Source organism: Somniosus microcephalus, chromosome 21 (genome assembly GCF_052327205.1).
Source record: "Somniosus microcephalus isolate GS21.2 chromosome 21, FLI_Smic_1.0, whole genome shotgun sequence".
NCBI classification, from domain to species: domain Eukaryota; kingdom Metazoa; phylum Chordata; class Chondrichthyes; order Squaliformes; family Somniosidae; genus Somniosus; species Somniosus microcephalus.
The window spans coordinates 12,483,932-12,503,944 of NC_141007.1; the positions used below are offsets into that span (position 1 = coordinate 12,483,932).

The 20,013-nt window shown below is 48.0% G+C and overlaps 1 protein-coding gene across 1 annotated transcript in view; it reads right to left on the reverse strand.

The window, feature by feature from the left end:
- LOC147102608 (unconventional myosin-XVB-like) overlaps positions 1–20,013 on the reverse strand; it is a 326,297-nt gene that overhangs the window by 75,467 nt on the left and 230,817 nt on the right. The window contains exons 18-23 of the mRNA XM_085963249.1: positions 18,761–18,977; positions 16,152–16,242; positions 14,057–14,300; positions 11,078–11,181; positions 10,025–10,084; positions 354–429 (exon numbers count right to left, since the gene is read on the reverse strand). Coding sequence (XP_085819375.1) covers positions 354–429; positions 10,025–10,084; positions 11,078–11,181; positions 14,057–14,300; positions 16,152–16,242; positions 18,761–18,977 — 792 coding nt within the window. The remainder of the gene's footprint in view (positions 1–353; positions 430–10,024; positions 10,085–11,077; positions 11,182–14,056; positions 14,301–16,151; positions 16,243–18,760; positions 18,978–20,013) is intronic.

The following is a 20,013-nucleotide window of genomic DNA, read 5'->3' on the forward strand; positions in this document are numbered from 1 at the left end:
AACACGGTAATGTTTAACCAGAATATAATGAAGCCCTCAGCGTGTGCATGTGTAAGTTCCTATAAACCTTCCAACACAATCTGTTGGAGCGTATTCCTCAGAAAAACTCATTAGACCCCTAACCCCTTCCTCATTGGATAGATTTGCCTATTGAGCAGAACTTCCCTCTCTCTGAAGATAGTCCCACTGTTAACAACACCCCTTGCAACCCATAAAGATTGTCATGTCTGAGGTGCCACCTGTCACAGCGTTATCTCTGTCCAGAACCCAACAATCACATGTCTTCCACATCCTCTGATCCAATAGACGCCATTGCTGAATAAGGAGTGTCCCCCCATCCCACAACTACGTACCAAGTAGATCTCGCATCTTGCGTCGCTCCTCCTTTGAAATGCGTATGCAGCTATCAGAGTAAGTGTCCCGGATGATCTGAGGAGATATCCAATTGCTGTTAGACACAAGCATGTGCCAGACATGGAACATGACACACACAAATACACACAGACAGACACACAGAGGCACATGATCGGGATAATATTACAACTTTGTGCTGACAGTAGAGGTCTCGCTTGCTTGAAGCGCAGGTTAGAAGTGCGGGTGGGTGCTGTGTGCAATTTTCTGAACATTTAAATTAATGGTTGGACACTGATGCACATTTTGAAATGTAACTTTCAAAGGGCAATTGGATAAATAATTAAAGGGAAGAAAATTGCAGGGCAATGGGGAAAGAGCAGTCGAGTGGGACGAATTGGATAGCTCTTTCAAAGAGCCGGCACAATAGGCCGAATGGCCGCCTTCTTGTGCTGTATGATGTCCAAATTTCTAAAATGTGCTTCTGGCAGATGAGGCTCCCCTGGCAGCATATTGGTGGAACATTATCACTAATTGTGCCATCTTAGCTACTGGTGCCACAATGCACAGGTTTTTGCAGAGAAAATATTTTTTTAAATTCCTCCAATGTTGATCAATTTGATGTTTAAATGTTAGAATCTGTAAATCTATTCTTACCCCGTTCCCACTTGTCTTGAACCCCTTCTCCTGTCCAGTTTTGGGCTCATGAATACAGCCGGGATGCTTTCCTGAGGTTGGGTTTACATTATTGGGCCTTGCAGGAATATCAAACACCCCAGTGATTTACTGCCACTGTGACTAGAGATTACATGAATGGTACAGAGTTTCGATCACTACATAAACGAACACATCTGAGTGGTGCCAGCTGCGGGTGGGATATTGTCGACCCTCTCAGGACACTAACAGCTGCATGTCCGATTCTCATCAGTTCTGTTATCCATTTTGTGATGATTGTGTTGAGCACAAATATATACAAATATATTAAAGAACAGTTCTGGCAACAGGCAGTAATAATGGTATTGGTTGTACTACCGTGAGTATTACTAGCATGAGGCTATAATACAGGCAGTATTACTGGTATAAGGTTATACTGCAGCCAGTATTACTGGTATCCAGAGGGGTTATGCAACCTCTTGACAAGAACAGGTGGAAGTTAAAAATCCAACTAGCAACCAAACTCAGATTATACAGGTGTCTTGTTATCCCAGTCTTTATATATGGAGCAGGCTCATAGGCTCCTACAGCTTGTGACCAATCAAGACTGAATGCCTTTGGCCAGCGATGCCACTGACAAGTACTTGGAGTCCACTGGTACCATTACATAAGGAATGCGGAGATCAGAAGTCACACAGCACAATCCACCATCTCCGAAACTATCAGTCTCTGCCGACTGCAACTATTTCACCCGGTCAGCGTGAAGAGAGCCCTGCAGGCATCTCACTCAGTCGAGGCTGCCTCCAGATTGGCACACACCTCAAAGCTGACCAAGAACCATCTGGACCTACGCAGGCATGCAGGACTTAATTAAAGCCCAACCTAGGCTCCACACTGCATGGCACTACAAGCAAGACAATAAGGCTGGAAATGCCATACACGCACCACCATGCTCCCATTGGTGGAGTAGGCAATCAGTTTAGTATATATATATTACTAGTATAGGTTGTAATGCAGGCAGTATTAATGGTATAGGTTGGGATACAGCTGTAATATGGACAGTGTTAATGGTATAGGCTGTGACATGGACAGTGTAACTAGTATAGGTTGTGATACGGGCAGTGTAACTGGTATAGGTTGTGACATGGACAGTGTAACTGGTATAGCTTGTGCTATGGGCAGTGTAACTGGTATAGGTTGTGATATGGGCAGTGTAACTGGTATAGGTTGTGATATGGACAGTGTTAATGGTATAGGTTGTGATATGGACAGTGTAAGTGGTATAGGTTGTGATATAGACAGTGTAACTGGTATAGGTTGTGATATGGACAGTGTAACTGGTATAGGTTGTGATATGGACAGTGTAACCGGTATAGGTTGTGATATGGGCAGTGTAACTGGTATAGGTTGTGATATGGGCAGTGTAACTGGTATAGGTTGTGATATGGGCAGTGTAACTGGTATAGGTTGTGATATGGGCAGTGTAACTAGTATAGGTTGTGATATGGGCAGTGTAACTGATAAGGTTGTGATATGGGCAGTGTTAATGGTATAGCTTGTGATATGGGCAGTGTAACTGGTATAGGTTGTGATATGGGCAGTGTAACTGGTATAGGTTGTGATATGGGCAGTGTAACTGGTACAGGTTGTGATATGGGCAGTGTAACTGGTAAGGTTGTGATATGGGCAGTGTAACTGGTATAGGTTGTGATATGGGCAGTGTAACTAGTATAGGTTGTGATATGGGCAGTGTAACTGGTATAGGTTGTGATATGGGCAGTGTAACTAGTATAGGTTGTGATATGGGCAGTGTAACTGATAAGGTTGTGATATGGGCAGTGTTAATGGTATAGCTTGTGATATGGGCAGTGTAACTGGTATAGGTTGTGATATGGGCAGTGTAACTGGTATAGGTTGTGATATGGGCAGTGTAACTGGTACAGGTTGTGATATGGGCAGTGTAAATGGTATAGGTTGTGATAGGGGCAGTGTAACTGGTACAGGTTGTGATATGGACAGTGTAACTGGTACAGGTTGTGATATGGGCAGTGTAACTGGTATAGGCTGTGATAGGGGCAGTGTAACTGGTATAGATTGTGATATGGACAGTGTAACTGGTATAGCTTGTGATATGGGCAGTGTAACTGGTACAGGTTGTGATATGGGCAGTGTAACTGGTATAGGTTGTGATATGGGCAGTGTAACTGGTATAGGTTGTGATATGGGCAGTGTAACTGGTATAGGTTGTGATATGGGCAGTGTAACTGGTACAGGTTGTGATATGGGCAGTGTAACTGGTATAGGTTGTGATATGGACAGTGTAACTGGTATAGGTTGTGATATGGGCAGTGTAACTGGTATAGGTTGTGATATGGGCAGTGTAACTGGTATAGGTTGTGATATGGGCAGTGTAACTGGTACAGGTTGTGATATGGGCAGTGTAACTGGTATAGGTTGTGATATGGGCAGTGTAACTGGTATAGGTTGTGATATGGGCAGTGTAACTGGTACAGGTTGTGATAGGGGCAGTGTAACTGGTATAGGTTGTGATATGGGCAGTGTAACTGGTATAGGTTGTGATAGGGGCAGTGTAACTGGTATAGGTTGTGATATGGGCAGTGTAACTGGTATAGGTTGTGATAGGGGCAGTGTAACTGGTATAGGTTGTGATAGGGGCAGTGTAACTGGTACAGGTTGTGATATGGACAGTGTAACTGGTATAGGTTGTGATATGGGCAGTGTAACTGGTACAGGTTGTGATATGGGCAGTGTAACTGGTATAGGCTGTGATAGGGGCAGTGTAACTGGTATAGGTTGTGATATGGATAGTGTAACTGGTATAGCTTGTGATATGGGCAGTGTAACTGGTATAGGTTGTGATATGGGCAGTGTAACTGGTACAGGTTGTGATATGGGCAGTGTAACTGGTATATAGGTTGTGATATGGACAGTGTAAGTGGTATAGGTTGTGATATGGGCAGTGTAACTGGTATAGGTTGTGATATGGACAGTGTAAGTGGTATAGGTTACGATATGGGCATTGTAACTAGTATAGGTTGTGATATGGGCAGTGTAACTGGTACAGGTTGTGATATGGGCAGTGTAACTAGTATAGGTTGTGATATGGGCAGTGTAACTGGTACAGGTTGTGATATGGGCAGTGTAACTGGTATAGTTTGTGACATGGGCAGTGTAACTAGTATAGGTTGTGATATGGGCAGTGTAACTGGTACAGGTTGTGATATGGGCAGTGTAACTGGTATAGTTTGTGATATGGGCAGTGTAACTAGTATAGGTTGTGATATGGGCAGTGTAACTGGTATAGGTTGTGATATGGGCAGTGTAACTAGTATAGGTTGTGATATGGGCAGTGTAACTGGTATAGGTTGTGATATGGGCAGTGTAACTGGTATAGGTTGTGATATGGGCAGTGTAACTGGTATAGGTTGTGATATGGGCAGTGTAACTGGTACAGGTTGTGATACGGGCAGTGTAACTGGTATAGGTTGTGATACGGGCAGTGTAACTGGTACAGGTTGTGATATGGGCAGTGTAACTAGTATAGGTTGTGATATGGGCAGTGTAACTGGTATAGGTTGTGATATGGGCAGTGTAACTGGTATAGGTTGTGATATGGGCAGTGTAACTAGTATAGGTTGTGATATGGGCAGTGTAACTGGTACAGGTTGTGATACGGGCAGTGTAACTGGTATAGGTTGTGATATGGGCAGTGTAACTGGTATAGGTTGTGATATGGGCAGTGTAACTGGTATAGGCTGTGATACGGGCAGTGTAACTGGTATAGGTTGTGATACGGGCAGTGTAACTGGTATAGGTTGTGATACGGGCAGTGTAACTGGTATAGGTTGTGATATGGGCAGTGTAACTGGTATAGGTTGTGATATGGGCAGTGTAACTGGTATAGGTTGTGATATGGGCAGTGTAACTGGTATAGGTTGTGATACGTGCAGTGTAACTAGTATAGGTTGTGATATGGGCAGTGTAACTGGTATAGGTTGTGATATGGGCAGTGTAACTGGTATAGGTTGTGATATGGGCAGTGTAACTGGTATAGGCTGTGATAGGGGCAGTGTAACTGGTATAGGTTGTGATATGGGCAGTGTAACTAGTATAGGTTGTGATATAGGCAGTGTAACTAGTATAGGTTGTGATATGGGCAGTATAACTAGTATAGGTTGTGATATGGGCAGTGTAACTGGTATAGCTTGTGATATGGGCAGTGTAACTGGTATAGGTTGTGATATGGGCAGTGTAACTGGTATAGGTTGTGATATGGACAGTGTAACTGGTATAGGTTGTGATATGGGCAGTGTAACTGGTACAGGTTGTGATATGGGCAGTGTAACTGGTATAGGTTGTGATATGGGCAGTGTAACTGGTATAGGTTGTGATATGGGCAGTGTAACTGGTATAGGTTGTGATATGGGCAGTGTAACTGGTATAGGTTGTGATATGGGCAGTGTAACTGGTATAGGTTGTGATATGGGCAGTGTAACTGGTACAGGTTGTGATATGGGCAGTGTAACTAGTATAGGTTGTGATATTGGCAGTGTAACTGGTATAGGTTGTGATATGGGCAGTGTAACTGGTATAGGTTGTGATATGGGCAGTGTAACTAATATAGGTTGTGATATTGGCAGTGTAACTGGTATAGGTTGTGATATGGGCAGTGTAACTGGTATAGGTTGTGATATGGGCAGTGTAACTGGTATAGCTTGTGATATGGGCAGTGTAACTGGTATCGGTTGTGATATGGGCAGTGTAACTGGTATAGGTTGTGATATGGGCAGTGTAACTAGTATGGGTTGTGATATTGGCAGTGTAACTGGTATAGGTTGTGATGTGGGCAGTGTAACTGGTATAGGTTGTGATATGGGCAGTGTAACTGGTATAGGTTGTGATATGGGCAGTGTAACTGGTATAGCTTGTGATATGGGCAGTGTAACTGGTATAGGTTGTGATATGGGCAGTGTAACTGGTATAGGTTGTGATATGGGCAGTGTAACTGGTATAGGTTGTGATATGGGCAGTGTAACTAGTATAGGTTGTGATATTGGCAGTGTAACTGGTATCGGTTGTGATATGGGCAGTGTAACTGGTATAGGTTGTGATATGGGCAGTGTAACTGGTATAGGTTGTGATATGGGCAGTGTAACTCGTATAGGTTGTGATATGGGCAGTGTAACTGGTATACAACATGAACAACTTGCATTTATATAGAGCCTTTAATGTAGCAAAATGTCCCAAGGCGCTTCACAGGAAAGTAATCAGACAAAATGACCACATAAGGAGATATTAGGACAGGTGACCAAAAGCTTCGACAAAGAGATCGATTTTAAATGCAAGTCTTTCTTACTTTCTTTCTTTAAGGAGTATCTTAAAGGAGGAGACAGAGGTGGAGAGGCGAAGAGGTTTAGGGAGGGAATTCCAGAGCTTAGGGCCCAGGCAGCTGAAGGCACGGCCGCCAATGGTGGAGCGAAGAAAATTGGGGATGCGCAAGCGCCAGAATTGGAAGAGCAGAGAGATTTCGAAGGTTGTAGAGCGGGAGGAGGTGACAGATATAGGGAGGTGAGTATAGTATGTACATATTACTAGTATAGTTTGTAATACAGGCAGTGTTAATGGTATAGATTGTGATATGGGCAGTGCAGCTAGTATAAGGCTGTGATACAGGCAGCCTTATAACCAGTAATTCTGTCTATATTACAATCTCTACTGGTACAGTGTCATTGGTATAAGGTTGTAACACAGGCAGTATTACTGGTATGAGGCTGTAATACTGGAAGTGTAAATAGTATAAGGCTATATTACAGGCAGTGTTATGGCTATTGCTTGTAATACAGACAACGTCGCTGATAATAGACTGTATTACAGTCAATGGTACTAATATAAAGTTGGAATACAGACAGTGTTACTGGTAAATGAGCCTGCAATACTTGAAGTGTAATTGGTATGATGCTGGAATAGAGGCAGTGTTACACATATGGAATGTAATCATTGAAGTCTCCTACAGCACAAGGTCCTGTACCTTAGTGTCCTACACCACACGGTCCTGTACCTCAGTGTCCTACACCACACGGAGCTGTACCTCAGTGTCCTACACCACACGGAGCTGTACCTCAGTGTCCGACACCACACGGAGCTGTACCTCAGTGTCCTGCACCACACGGAGCTGTACCGCAGTGTCCTACACCACACGGTCCTGTACCTTAGTGTCCTACACCACACGGAGCTGTACCTCAGTGTCCGACACCACACGGCGCTGTACCTCAGTGTCCTGCACCACACGGTCCTGTACCTCAGTGTCCTACACCACACGGTCCTGTACCTCAGTGTCCGACACCACACGGCGCTGTACCTCAGTGTCCTACACCACACGGTCCTGTACCTCAGTGTCCTACACCACACGGAGCTGTACCTCAGTGCCCTACACCACACGGAGCTGTACCTCAGTGTCCTACACCACACGGAGCTGTACCTCAGTGTCCTACACCACACGGTCCTGTACCTCAGTGTCCTACACCACACGGTCCTGTACCTCAGTGTCCTACACCACACGGTCCTGTACCTCAGTGTCCTACACCACACGGTCCTGTACCTCAGTGTCCTACACCACACGGAGCTGTACCTCAGTGTCCTACACCACACGGAGCTGTACCTCAGTGTCCAACACCACACGGCGCTGTACCTCAGTGTCCTACACCACGCGGTCCTGTACCTCAGTGTCCTACACCACACGGAGCTGTACCTCAGTGTCCTACACCACACGGAGCTGTACCTCAGTGTCCTACACCACACGGCGCTGTACCTCAGTGTCCTACACCACGCGGTCCTGTACCTCAGTGTCCTACACCACACGGAGCTGTACCTCAGTGTCCTACACCACATGGAGCTGTACCTCAGTGTCCTACACCACACGGAGCTGTACCTCAGTGTCCGACACCACATGGAGCTGTACCTCAGTGTCCTACAGCACACGGAGCTGTACCTCAGTGTCCTACAGCACACGGAGCTGTACCTCAGTGTCCTACACCACACGGAGCTGTACCTCAGTGTCCAACACCACATGGAGCTGTACCTCAGTGTCCTACACCACACGGAGCTGTACCTCAGTGTCCGACACCACATGGAGCTGTACCTCAGTGTCCTACAGCACACGGAGCTGTACCTCAGTGTCCTACAGCACACGGAGCTGTACCTCAGTGTCCTACACCACACGGAGCTGTACCTCAGTGTCCAACACCACACGGAGCTGTACCTCAGTGTCCTACACCACACGGAGCTGTACCTCAGTGTCCTACACCACACGGTCCTGTACCTCAGTGTCCTACACCACACGGCCCTGTACCTCAGTCTCCTACACCACACGGTCCTGTACCTTAGTGTCCTACACCACACGGTACTGTACCTCAGTGTCCTACACCACACGGTCCTGTACCTTAGTGTCCTACACCACACGGTACTGTACCTCAGTGTCCTACACCACACGGTCCTGTACCTCAGTGTCCTACACCACACGGTCCTGTACCTCAGTGTCCTACACCACACGGAGCTGTACCTCAGTGTCCTACACCACATGGAGCTGTACCTCAGTGTCCTACACCACACGGAGCTGTACCTCAGTGTCCTACACCACACGGAGCTGTACCTCAGTGTCCTACACCACACGGCCCTGTACCTCAGTGTCCTACACCACATGGTCCTGTACCTCAGTGTCCTACACCACACGGAGCTGTACCTCAGTGTCCTACACCACACGGTCCTGTACCTCAGTGTCCTACACCACACGGAGCTGTACCTCAGTGTCCTACACCACATGGAGCTGTACCTCAGTGTCCTACACCACACGGTCCTGTACCTCAGTGTCCTACACCACACGGAGCTGTACCTCAGCGTCCTACACCACACGGAGCTGTACCTCAGTGTCCTACACCACACGGAGCTGTACCTCAGTGTCCGACAACACACGGCGCTGTACCTCAGTGTCCTACACCACACGGAGCTGTACCTCAGTGTCCTACACCACACGGCCCTGTACCTCAGTGTCCTACACCACACGGTCCTGTACCTCAGTGTCCTACACCACACGGAGCTGTACCTCAGTGTCCTACACCACACGGAGCTGTACCTCAGTGTCCTGCACCACACGGTCCTGTACCTCAGTGTCCTACACCACACGGAGCTGTACCTCAGTGTCCTACACCACACGGTCCTGTACCTTAGTGTCCTACACCACACGGAGCTGTACCTCAGTGTCCTACACCACACGGTCCTGTACCTCAGTGTCCTACACCACATGGTCCTGTACCTCAGTGTCCTACACCACACAGAGCTGTACCTCAGTGTCCTGCACCACACGGTCCTGTACCTCAGTGTCCTACACCACACGGTCCTGTACCTTAGTGTCCTACACCACACGGAGCTGTACCTCAGTGTCCTACACCACACGGTCCTGTACCTCAGTGTCCTACACCACACGGAGCTGTACCTCAGTGTCCTACACCACACAGTCCTGTACCTTAGTGTCCTACACCACACGGTCCTGTACCTCAGTGTCCTGCACCACACGGTCCTGTACCTCAGTATCCTACACCACACGGAGCTTTACCTCAGTGTCCTACACCACACGGAGCTGTACCTCAGTGTCCTGCACCACACGGTCCTGTACCTCAGTGTCCTACACCACACGGTCCTGTACCTTAGTGTCCTACACCACACGGAGCTGTACCTCAGTGTCCTACACCACATGGAGCTGTACCTCAGTGTCCTACACCACACGGAGCTGTACCTCAGTGTCCTACACCACACGGAGCTGTACCTCAGTGTCCTACACCACACGGTGTACTCAGTTTAATTTTTGTGAATGTTATTGAAGTGTGTTTAGTCCTGAAGCTGTACATAATTAGTTGTGTGTCTGCACAATTTAATCCCGTTGTGCACCAGTCCCCTTGTGTCAGTGTGTGCACGGGGCAAAATGCTCCTGTTAGATTGCTCTTACCTGTTCACACATCAGGTTGAGAATGTAGTCAGTGTTAAACCTCTCCCGGGGGTAAAACAGCTGCAGGTGAAAAGCTGGGAGTTAGTCATATAAACAATCAGAGAAGCAGAATCTGTGCAGTTCTGACAATTGAAATCAGCAGCACTTCCCCAAAGATTCAGAATCCAATATGGTACAGAGCAGAAAGATCCCAGGTTCGATCCTGGTCGGTGCTGAGTCAGGTGATCTCAGCCAGGGTGGCAATAGGAGTGGCTCAACTGACACTGGCGTCCTGGGCTAGTGAGTGGTAAAAAACAACACTAGTTCCTCTTCTTTACCATGATGTAGTGACTCCTACTAGAAAGTGCACATTTGGGGAGAGCATGTCAGACTTTGATGCGATAATCCCCACAGTCAAATAGCAACCTGACGCTTGTGGTCGAGCCTCAGATGTGAAGAATGAGTAGCTTGGCGAGTTAGTGGGGGTGGGTGGGCTACAACCATGGGGCTGTATTATAGCACCTTCGAGAGGAGAGGGGAGAAACCAGAGAGAAAGAAGATTCGGAGCATTTTCACCTATTCAGTCAAAATGGGACTTTACTGTAAGATGCAAGACACTTCTGAATAAATGCCAATACCTTCTATCTATTAGAACAGGCAGTCCCGTCACTGACTCCACATCTCATAGTCACTGTCTGATATCAACAGAGCTTCGCCGTCCAAAGGGAGTATCCCCAGATGCTGTTACTAACCATGGTGCATAACACTAGCTAGAAACAGGTAACAGTAACTAAAAACAGGTGACACTGGTCAGGACAAGTAATATAAAGCAGCAACCGGAAACGAACTATAACTATATAGAGTAACACCATCTATGACAGCTCACTACATGTACTGTGCCTCTTACTGATTATTGTCAGTCACTGTGTATTGTACTTCTTACTGATTACTGACTGTATACCTGTATTATAGGTTACTAATAATTGGTGTGATCTATACCTGTATTATAGATTACTGACAGTCATGTGCACTGTACCCATATTACAGGGTACTAATAGTTGGTGTGTACTGTACCTCTTTGCGTAGGTAAAGCTTCCAAGGGATATTGATGTAGGAGAAGTATACACTGGCTGTCCTCCTGTACAGTTGGGTTTTTATATTCTCATCTTGTAACGACACTGTTAAGATAAAGAGAAGAAAGAACTTGCATTTTATAGCACCTTTCATGACCTTAGGACATCCCAAACTGCTATATAACCAATGAAGTACTTCTAAAATGTAGTCATTGTTGTGATGTAGGAAAATGCAGCAGCCAATTTGCGCACAGCAAAGTCCCACAAACAACAATAAGGCAAATGACCAATTAATCTGCTTTGGTGATGTTGGCCATGGCAGATTGGGAGACTACAGTAAAAGGTATGAAGGTGGACATACAATGGCAACCATTCAAGGAAATAATGCATAATTTGCAACAGACATACTGTATATTCCTCTAGGGCAAAAGGAAAAGTGATCCAACCATGGCTAACAAAAGAAATTAAGTCTAGTATTAAGTCAAAGGAGGAAGCTTATAAAGTTGCCGGAAAAAGCGGTCAGCCTGAGGATTGGGATCTTTTTAGAAATCAGCAAAGGGGGACCAAGAAATTGATAAAGAAAGGGAAAATGGAATATGAGCACAAACTAGCGAAAAATATAAAAACGGATTGTAAAACTTCTATAGGTATGTGAAAAGGAAAAGGCTGGCGAAGGTAAATGTAGGTCCTTTACAGTCAGAGACGAGAGAATTTATAATGGGGAATGAGGAAATGGCAGAGAAATTAAATAAATACTTTGTTTCTGTCTTCACGGAGGAAGACACAAAAAACCTCCCAGAAATACGAGAAAACCAAGGGTGTGGCGAGAATGAGGAACTTACAGAAATTATTATTAGTAAAACAACAGTACTAGCAAAATTAATGGGACTAAAAGTCGATAAATCCCAAGGACCGGACGACCTACATCCTAGGGTTTTGAAAGAGGTGGCCATTGGGTTAGTGGACGCATTAGTTGTCATCTTCCAAAATTCTATAGATTCTGGAACACTTAGAAACTAATAGTAAGATTGGGCAGAATCAACATGGATTTATGAAAGGGAAATCCTGTTTGACAAACCTATTGGAGTTCTTTGAGGATGTAACTAGTGGAGTAGACAAAGGGGAATCGGTAGATGTGGTGTATCTGGATTTTCAGAAGGCCTTCAATAAGGTCCCACACAAAATGTTGGTGAACAAAATTAGGGCACATGGAATTGGGGGTAATATACTAGCATGGATTGAGAATTGGTTAACAGACAGAAAACAAAGAGTAGGGATAAACGGTTTTTTTTCAGGATGGCAGGCTGTGTCTAGTGGTGTACCGCAAGGATCGGTGCTTGGGCCCCAGCTATTCACAATCTATATCAATGATTTGGATGAGGGGACTAAATGTACCATTTCCAAATTTGGTGATGATACAAAGCTAGGTGGCGGTGTCAGTTGCAAAGAGGATGTGAAGAGGCTTCAAGGGGATCTCGACAGGTTCAGTGAGTGGGCGAGAACATGGCAGATGGAATATAATGTGGATAAATGTGAAGTTATCCACTTTGGTCGAAAAAACAGAAAGGCAGAGTATTTCCAAAATGGTGAAAGATTGGGGAATGCAGATGCTCAAAGGGACCTGGGTGTCCTTGTACATGAGTCACTGAAAGTGAATGTGCAGGTGCAGCAAGCCATTAGGAAGGCAAATGGTATGCTGGCCTTCATTACAAGAGGATTTGAGTACATGAGTAAAGAAGTCTTACTTCAATTATATAGGGCCTTGGTGAGACCACACCTGGAGTACTGTGTACAATTTTGGTCTCCTTACCTAAGGAAGGATATACTTGCCATAGAGGGAGTGCAATGAAGGTTCACAAGATTGATTCCTGGGATGGCGGGACTGTCGTATGAGAAGGGATTGAGTAAACTAGGCCTGTATTCTCTTGAATTCAGAAGAATGAGAGGGGATCTCATTGAAACATACAAAATTATTACAGGGCTTGATAGGGTGGATGCTGGGAGAATGTTTCCCTTGGCTGGGGAGTCTAGAACCAGGGGCCACAGCCTCAGGATAAAGGGTAGGCCATTCAGGACTGAGATGAGAAGAAATGTCTTCACACAGAGGGTGGTGAATCTTTGGAATTCTCTACCCCAGAGGGCTGTGGAGGCTCAGTCATTGGGTATATTCAAAACAGAAGTCGATAGATTTCTGACTAGTAAAGGCCTCAAGGGATATGGCGATAGGGCCGGTGAATGGAGTTGAGGCAGAAGATCAGCCATGATCTCATTGAATGGCGGAGCAGGCTCAAAGGGCCGAATGGCCTACTCCTGCTCCTATTTCTTACTTTCTTATGGTGAGGATAAATATTGGCGAAAACACCAGGTGAATTCCTTTGCTCATCTTCAAATAGTGCCGTGGGATCTTTTACATCCACCTGAGAGGGCAGATAGGGCCTCGGTTTAATGTCTCATCTAAAAGAAATCACCTCTGATAGTGCAGCATTCCCTCAGTACTGCACTAAAGTGTCTGCCTAGATTATGTGCCCAGGTCTTGGAATGGGGCTCGAACCCACAACCTTCTGACTCAGTGGTGAGAGTGCTACCACTGAGACAAGGCTATTTATTGGGTGGGAATGAGAAAGTTTGAGGGAAAGGATCAGTTGCTGTTGGTTAGAGCAGCAGCCTCAGACTGTCCAGGAACAGGACTCTCAGTAAAAAGAATACTGGGGACAATCACAAAGACACATGTAGAGTCAGTGCTGCATGTCCTGTGGACATGGTACAATGTGAAAGGAATTTATTCTCTCTGTTGTACACACTAGGGTAATCTTTACAAAGTTGTCCACAAGAAATCTGGCAGGATTGCATGCTTGAATGTCCAAAACACGATCCCGCTGAGTGAAGATCTGTGCCAGGAGCGTGAATTCATAAAATTTACCCTGATAAGTTATGGTAAACTGCTTGATTAGCCCCTCTCGTGTTACGTGCTTGACCTTACCTGCCTTTTTCTTTTGTGGAGCTGGGGAAAGCTGAAATTCACTGGTAGGTGTAGATAGGGAAGGGGACTCAAAAGGAGGAGGTGGGGTTGGAGGTGGGGGCCCTGTTGCTGCTGGACCAAATATCTGTGAAAGCTGGTCCTGTATCGAGCGCTGAGTGGACAGGGGATGGCGCTGTGGTTTCGGCGCTGGATTAGGCGGCACCTTTGCAGGCGGCGTTTCGTTTATAGCAGAGGTAGAAACATCCTGCAATAGAAATAGGACAGGCATTAGAGAAAGCATTGATCTTCATTTATAACCTTTTATTCATATTTATTTTCCTTCCAAAACCTCGGTGTGCCTGCACCACATAATCAGCAGATAGGCGAACCGCGAGGAACGTGACGGGCGTGTCTGACTCCATTGCTCTCCCCTTCCTGAATGGAAGGAAGTGGCCAGTCTCCACCGATGCCTCTGCTCCCCCACTGGCCCGGCTCTGATCAGCCACCATTTACCACTGGGTGGCTATGACGCTGCATCAAACTGCTTACTCGGGTGATCACTCACCTGGCTCTGGACTAGTCCAGGGATTGTGATATCTGGGAAGCCAGGTAAAAGAAAATCTTGTTTGTTAATACTGTGCGCACCCGTGAAACAGTTTGATTCCACAAGTGTAAACGCAAAACACATTTTCCACGTATGGAAGTGCAATTGGGCTGTTTTACTTGTGACTTTTTTAAAAATGGCCAAGCCAGTTCTAGATTGGCTAAATCAGCTTGAATAATTCTAAAAAAAAGCACATCATAGAAACACTTAAAAAGAAAAGACTTACACTTAGAAACTGCCTTATCACATCTCTCAGAAAAATCCTAAAGTGCTTCACACACAATGAATTACTTTGAAGTGCAGAGACTGTTGTCAGGTAGGCAAACACAGCAGCCACTTCAAAAAATTCATTCGCGGGATGTGGGCGTCACTGGCAAAATTGGCATTTATTGCCCATTCCTAGTTGCCCTTGAGAAGGTGGTGGTGAGCCGCTGCAATCAGTGTGGTGAAGGTACTCCCACAGTGCTGTTAGGGAGGGAGTTCCAGGATTTTGACTCAGCAATGATGAAGGAACGATGATATATTTCTAAGTCGGAATGGTGTGTGACTTGGAGGGGAGCTTGGCAGTGATGGTGTTCCCATGCGCCTGCTGCCCTTGTTCTTCTAGGTGGGGGAAGTTGCAGGTTTGGAAAGTGCTGTCGAGAAGCCTTGGTGAGTTGCTGGAATGAATCCTGTGGATACTACACACTGCAGCCACGTTGCGCCGGCGGTGGAGGGAGTGAATGTTTAAGGTGGTGGATGGGGTGCCAATCAAGCGGGCTGCTTTGTCCTGGATGGTGTCGAGCTTCTTGAGTGTTGTTGCAGCTGCACTCATCCAGGCAAGTGGAGAGTATTCCATCACACACCTGACTTGTGCCTTGTAGGTGGTGGAGAGGCTTTGGAGAGACAGGAGGTGAGACACTCACTGCAGAATACCCAGCCTCTGACCTGCAAACAGTAAGATCCCACAAACAGGAATGAGAGAAATGACCAGTTAATCTGTTTTGGTGGTGTTGGTTGAGGGAGAAATGTTGGCCAGGGCACCGGGAGAACTGCCTGTTCTTCTTCAACTTGAGCCAAGCACCATCAGAAAAAGTATGCAGGGCCTTGGTTTAACATTTCAACTGAGGAACGGCATCTCTCAAAATGCAGTAATCCAGTGACTGAACCCTCCACTACAGCAGGACACACTCCCTCACTCAAGCGCCATGTGTGAGGCACAGATTACACCAGGTGCCAACTACGTTAAACACCCTACCCATTTTTCTGATTGCTCCTTGTTACTGGAATTTCCACACACTGTCTCCAGGAATCAAATATTAATCTCCAGAACCCTGCTACCAGCAACCCAGGAGTGAAAAATAATTGGGGCATTAAAAATAATTGTTCATTTTCTTCGAACATTTTCGCTTCTTAGTTAGAAAGACATTGGAGGTGGGTAGAAAGGCTGTTTGACCGGATGGGGTGCTTGGAGGTGGGAGGTCATGGGATGAAATCTCCAGGAATACGTCCAAGCAGAGTTGGCAATCCTACCTCTGTAGGAGACGCTGGTCCTCCCATTCGTAAAAGAGATAACGCCTCATCCTTGGGATCATTTTTCTTCAGGAATGGTTTTGCCGACCTCCTGGAGACAGAGAAGAGAAATATTAGATGTGGTGACCAACAGGACAGTGCCGAGGGGGCAGAGGGGTGCATTACATGCCCAGTCCAAGCCTGGACACTTGCTGGGCTCTGCACAAGGGCCAGGACATTTTAAGCTGCAAACAGATAAGCTACCGTGCATGCAACAAACACAAAACATGCCCACCCATGGACAGCTGTTTTTAAAAAGGCAACAATCAAAAACCAGACCATTGCTGTTCAATTTTTGGTTATTAGATACAAAAAGCAGAATATCCAGTTCAAAGATGGACATTTTGGCTTAGAAATTCGATGACACTGTGCCTGACACAAAACGGGCAGCGAAGCGTCCAATATGGTGGGCGGCGTGCACACGCACATTCTGAGCCGGATGTGCGACCCCGCCATATTGGTAGAGGCATCAAAAGAGGCGTCCCAGGCCTGCGCCTGAAACAGGCATAAGTCCCTTTACATATGTAAATAAAGAGCTTAAAGCCAGTTTGCGGCCTCCTTTACTAGGATTACCAAATTGTTTTGGCTGAGAGCAATCGGCATGGGGTGCTGAAAAATCATGTCTACGTGTGGCCAAACAAGTTAAAAGTCCTTAAAGGGACTGCTGCAGGCCGCCAGCAAAAAGGTAAATTCTTTAAAAAGACTTCCGATCACCCCCCTCTCCCAGTCACGCCGCCCCCCCCACCAATCGTCCCCCCTCTCCCAATCACTCCCTCTCCCAAACACCTCCTCTCCTGGTCGTCCCTCCCTCCCAGTCACCTCCTCTCCCAATCGCCCCTCTCCCAGTCGCCCCTCTCCCAGTCGCCCCTCTCCCAGTCGCCCCTCTCCCAATCGCCCCCTCTCCCAATCGCCCCCTCTCCCAGTCGTCCCTCTCCCAGTTCGCCCCTCTCCCAGTCCCCCCCTCTCCCAGTCCCCCCCTCTCCCAGTCGCCCCTCTCCCAATCGCCCCCTCTCCCAGTCGCCCCCTCTCCCAGTCGCCCCCTCTCCCAGTCGCCCCCGCTCCCAATCGTCCCTCTCCCAATCGCCCCCCTCTCCCAATCGCCCCCTCTCCCAATCGCCCCTCTCCCAGTTGCCCCCTCTTCCAGTCGCCCCTCTCCCAGTCGCCCCCTCTCCCAATCGCCCCCACTCCCAATCGCCCCCTCTCCCAGTCGCCGCTCTCCCAGTCGCCCCCTCTCCCACTCGCCCCTCTCCCAGTCCCCCCCTCTCCCAGTCCCCCCCTCTCCCAGTCCCCCCCTCTCCCAGTCCCCCCCTCTCCCAGTCGCCCCCTCTCCCAGTCGCCCCCTCTCCCAGTCGCCCCCCTCTCCCAGTCGCCCCCTCTCCCAGTCGCCCCCTCTCCCAGTCGCCCCCTCTCCCAGTCGCCCCCTCTCCCAGTCGCCCCCTCTCCCAGTCGCCCCCCTCTCCCAGTCGCCCCCTCTCCCAGTCGCCCCCCTCTCCCAGTCGCCCCCCTCTCCCAATCGCCCCCTCTCCCAGTCGCCCCCTCTCCCAGTCGCCCCTCTCCCAGTCGCCCCTCTCCCAGTCGCCCGCTCTCCCAGTCGCCCCCTCTCCCAGTCGCCCCCTCTCCCAGTCGCCCCCTCTCCCAGTCGCCCCCTCTCCCAGTCGCCCCCTCTCCCAGTCGCACCCCTATCCCGGTTGCCTGCCTCTCCCAGTTGCCCGCCTCTCCCAATCGCCCCCCCTCCCAAACGCGCCCCGCCCCCCCTTCCCGGTCGCTCCCGCTCCAAAACACCTTCCGCCGCTTCCCAGTTGCCCCAGTCTCCCATTCGCCCCCCTCCCCAATCACACCCCGCTCCCGGTTGCCCTCCTCTCCTAGTCGTCCCCCTCTCCCGATTGCCCCCCCTCCCAGTCGCCCCCCTCTCCTGGACACCTCATCTCCCGGTCGCTCTGCTCTCCTGAATGCCTCCCTCTCCCAGTCACCCGCTCTCCCAGTCGCTCCCCTCTCCCAATTGCTTTCCCTCTCTCCCAAGACCTACCTGAGGGCCAATGCTGGCGACACAGTGGCTGAAATGCAAATAGTCTTTGCTGGTGATCTGTCTGGGGCTGCCCAGTAGGCATCTGCAACTCTCCGGCGTGATGCAAATAAGGCCCACAACCCAATATTGGGTGGGCCTTTGGCCTACCCATTCCGGCACAGGGATTAATTCCTGCACCCAGTTCGCGCCGGCAAACCAATTTCTAGGCCAATCTCCCATGATTGATGAAGGATATTGAAAATGTCTCAATGTATTGTACTCCCCTGCAGAGCACAGGAGAAATGGACATTGCAAATTGATAGCTTCATCTGCTAGGCACCAGTCAATTGCATACCATGGCTCCATAGTCCCATATACAGCAGCAGGAAATATGATCGAACCAGCCTACCAAGTTAGTGAAAGACCAAATGCACCTGAGGCAATAAAATGGATTGGAACTGCCATCCTCCCATGTCCATCAAAACATAAAACATTTGTTGCTTATGCCCAATATTGTGTTGTGTTCACTGCCCTACACTGCAGACCTTCCACTCTCTGCTCTCACCTGACGGGTTTGTACAAGGGAGGAGGGGATGTCGGCCGGCTCTGGTATTTTTTGATTATTTCTCGGATGTTTTGACTGGGTTCTGGTCGCGTGGTGCTCGCGACGACCTTCACCACCTCTGGTTTCTTGGTCTCTTTTTCCACGCTCTGTTTGTTCTCCTTTTCCTCCTCTTTGTGCTGCGTGTCTTTGGTAGAGTTTGCTGGAGGAGGAGGGGTCTCTGCAGGAATAAACAGAGGACAGTGTTTAAGTTGAGGCTTATCTAAGGTAACGGTACTCATCATATTGCCCACGAGCAAACAGTGGTGTTCATGCTATTGCGGTGTTTTGAAGGGTGGCTGGGTGATCATAGATCAGAGGGTGGGTGGCTGAACAGGTCAGAAGGTGGATGGGCAGCCCAATTTCAGGAAGGAGGCCTCAAACAAGCATCCGGCCCCCTATTTGCATGTGCAAAGGGTCTGTTTCAGGTGCGGGCCCTAGACTGGAACCTTTACCAATAAGGCCGGTGGCGCACTTCTGGTGCGGAATTTGTTTTTTCCGCTTACGGGATGTGGGTGCGCTGGCAAGGCTAGCATTTATTACCCATCCCTAATTGCCCTCAAGAACTGCTCCACGTGGTGAAGATACTGCCACAGTGCTATTATGTTTCTTTGTAGCGGTTTGGTACAACTGAGTGGCTTGCTCGGCCATTTCAGAGGGCAGTTAAGAGTCAACCACATTACTGTGGGTCTGGAATCACATATAGGCCAGACCAGGTAAGGACGGCAGATTTCCTTCCCTAAAGGACATTAGTGAACCAGCTGGGTTTTTAACGACAATCCGGGAGTTTCATGGTAACCATTATTGACACTAGCATTTTATTCCAGACGTATTTAATTAACTGAATTTAAATTCCCCCCCCCCGCTGCCATGGTGGGGTTTGAACTCATGTCTCCGGATCATTAGTCGAGGCCTCTGGATTACTAGTCCAGGAACATAACCACTGTGCTACCGTACCCACTAATGTGCACGCACCCGCCATATTGGACACTCAGGCGCCCGTTTTATGTCAACAGATTTCTAGGCCATGCTGTTTTCTAGAGACGTGTCCACGAGAAAGTATGTTGCTACTTGTGATTGTGGCAGTTGACCAAAAGTTAATGAGTACCCCTGATTCAAGATGTCAGATGTCATCCTACTGTTTTGTACACTTTACAGGTCAGAGGGTTACTGGAACAAGCGGTTGGCACATCAGTAAATTTGCTTAACAGCACTTC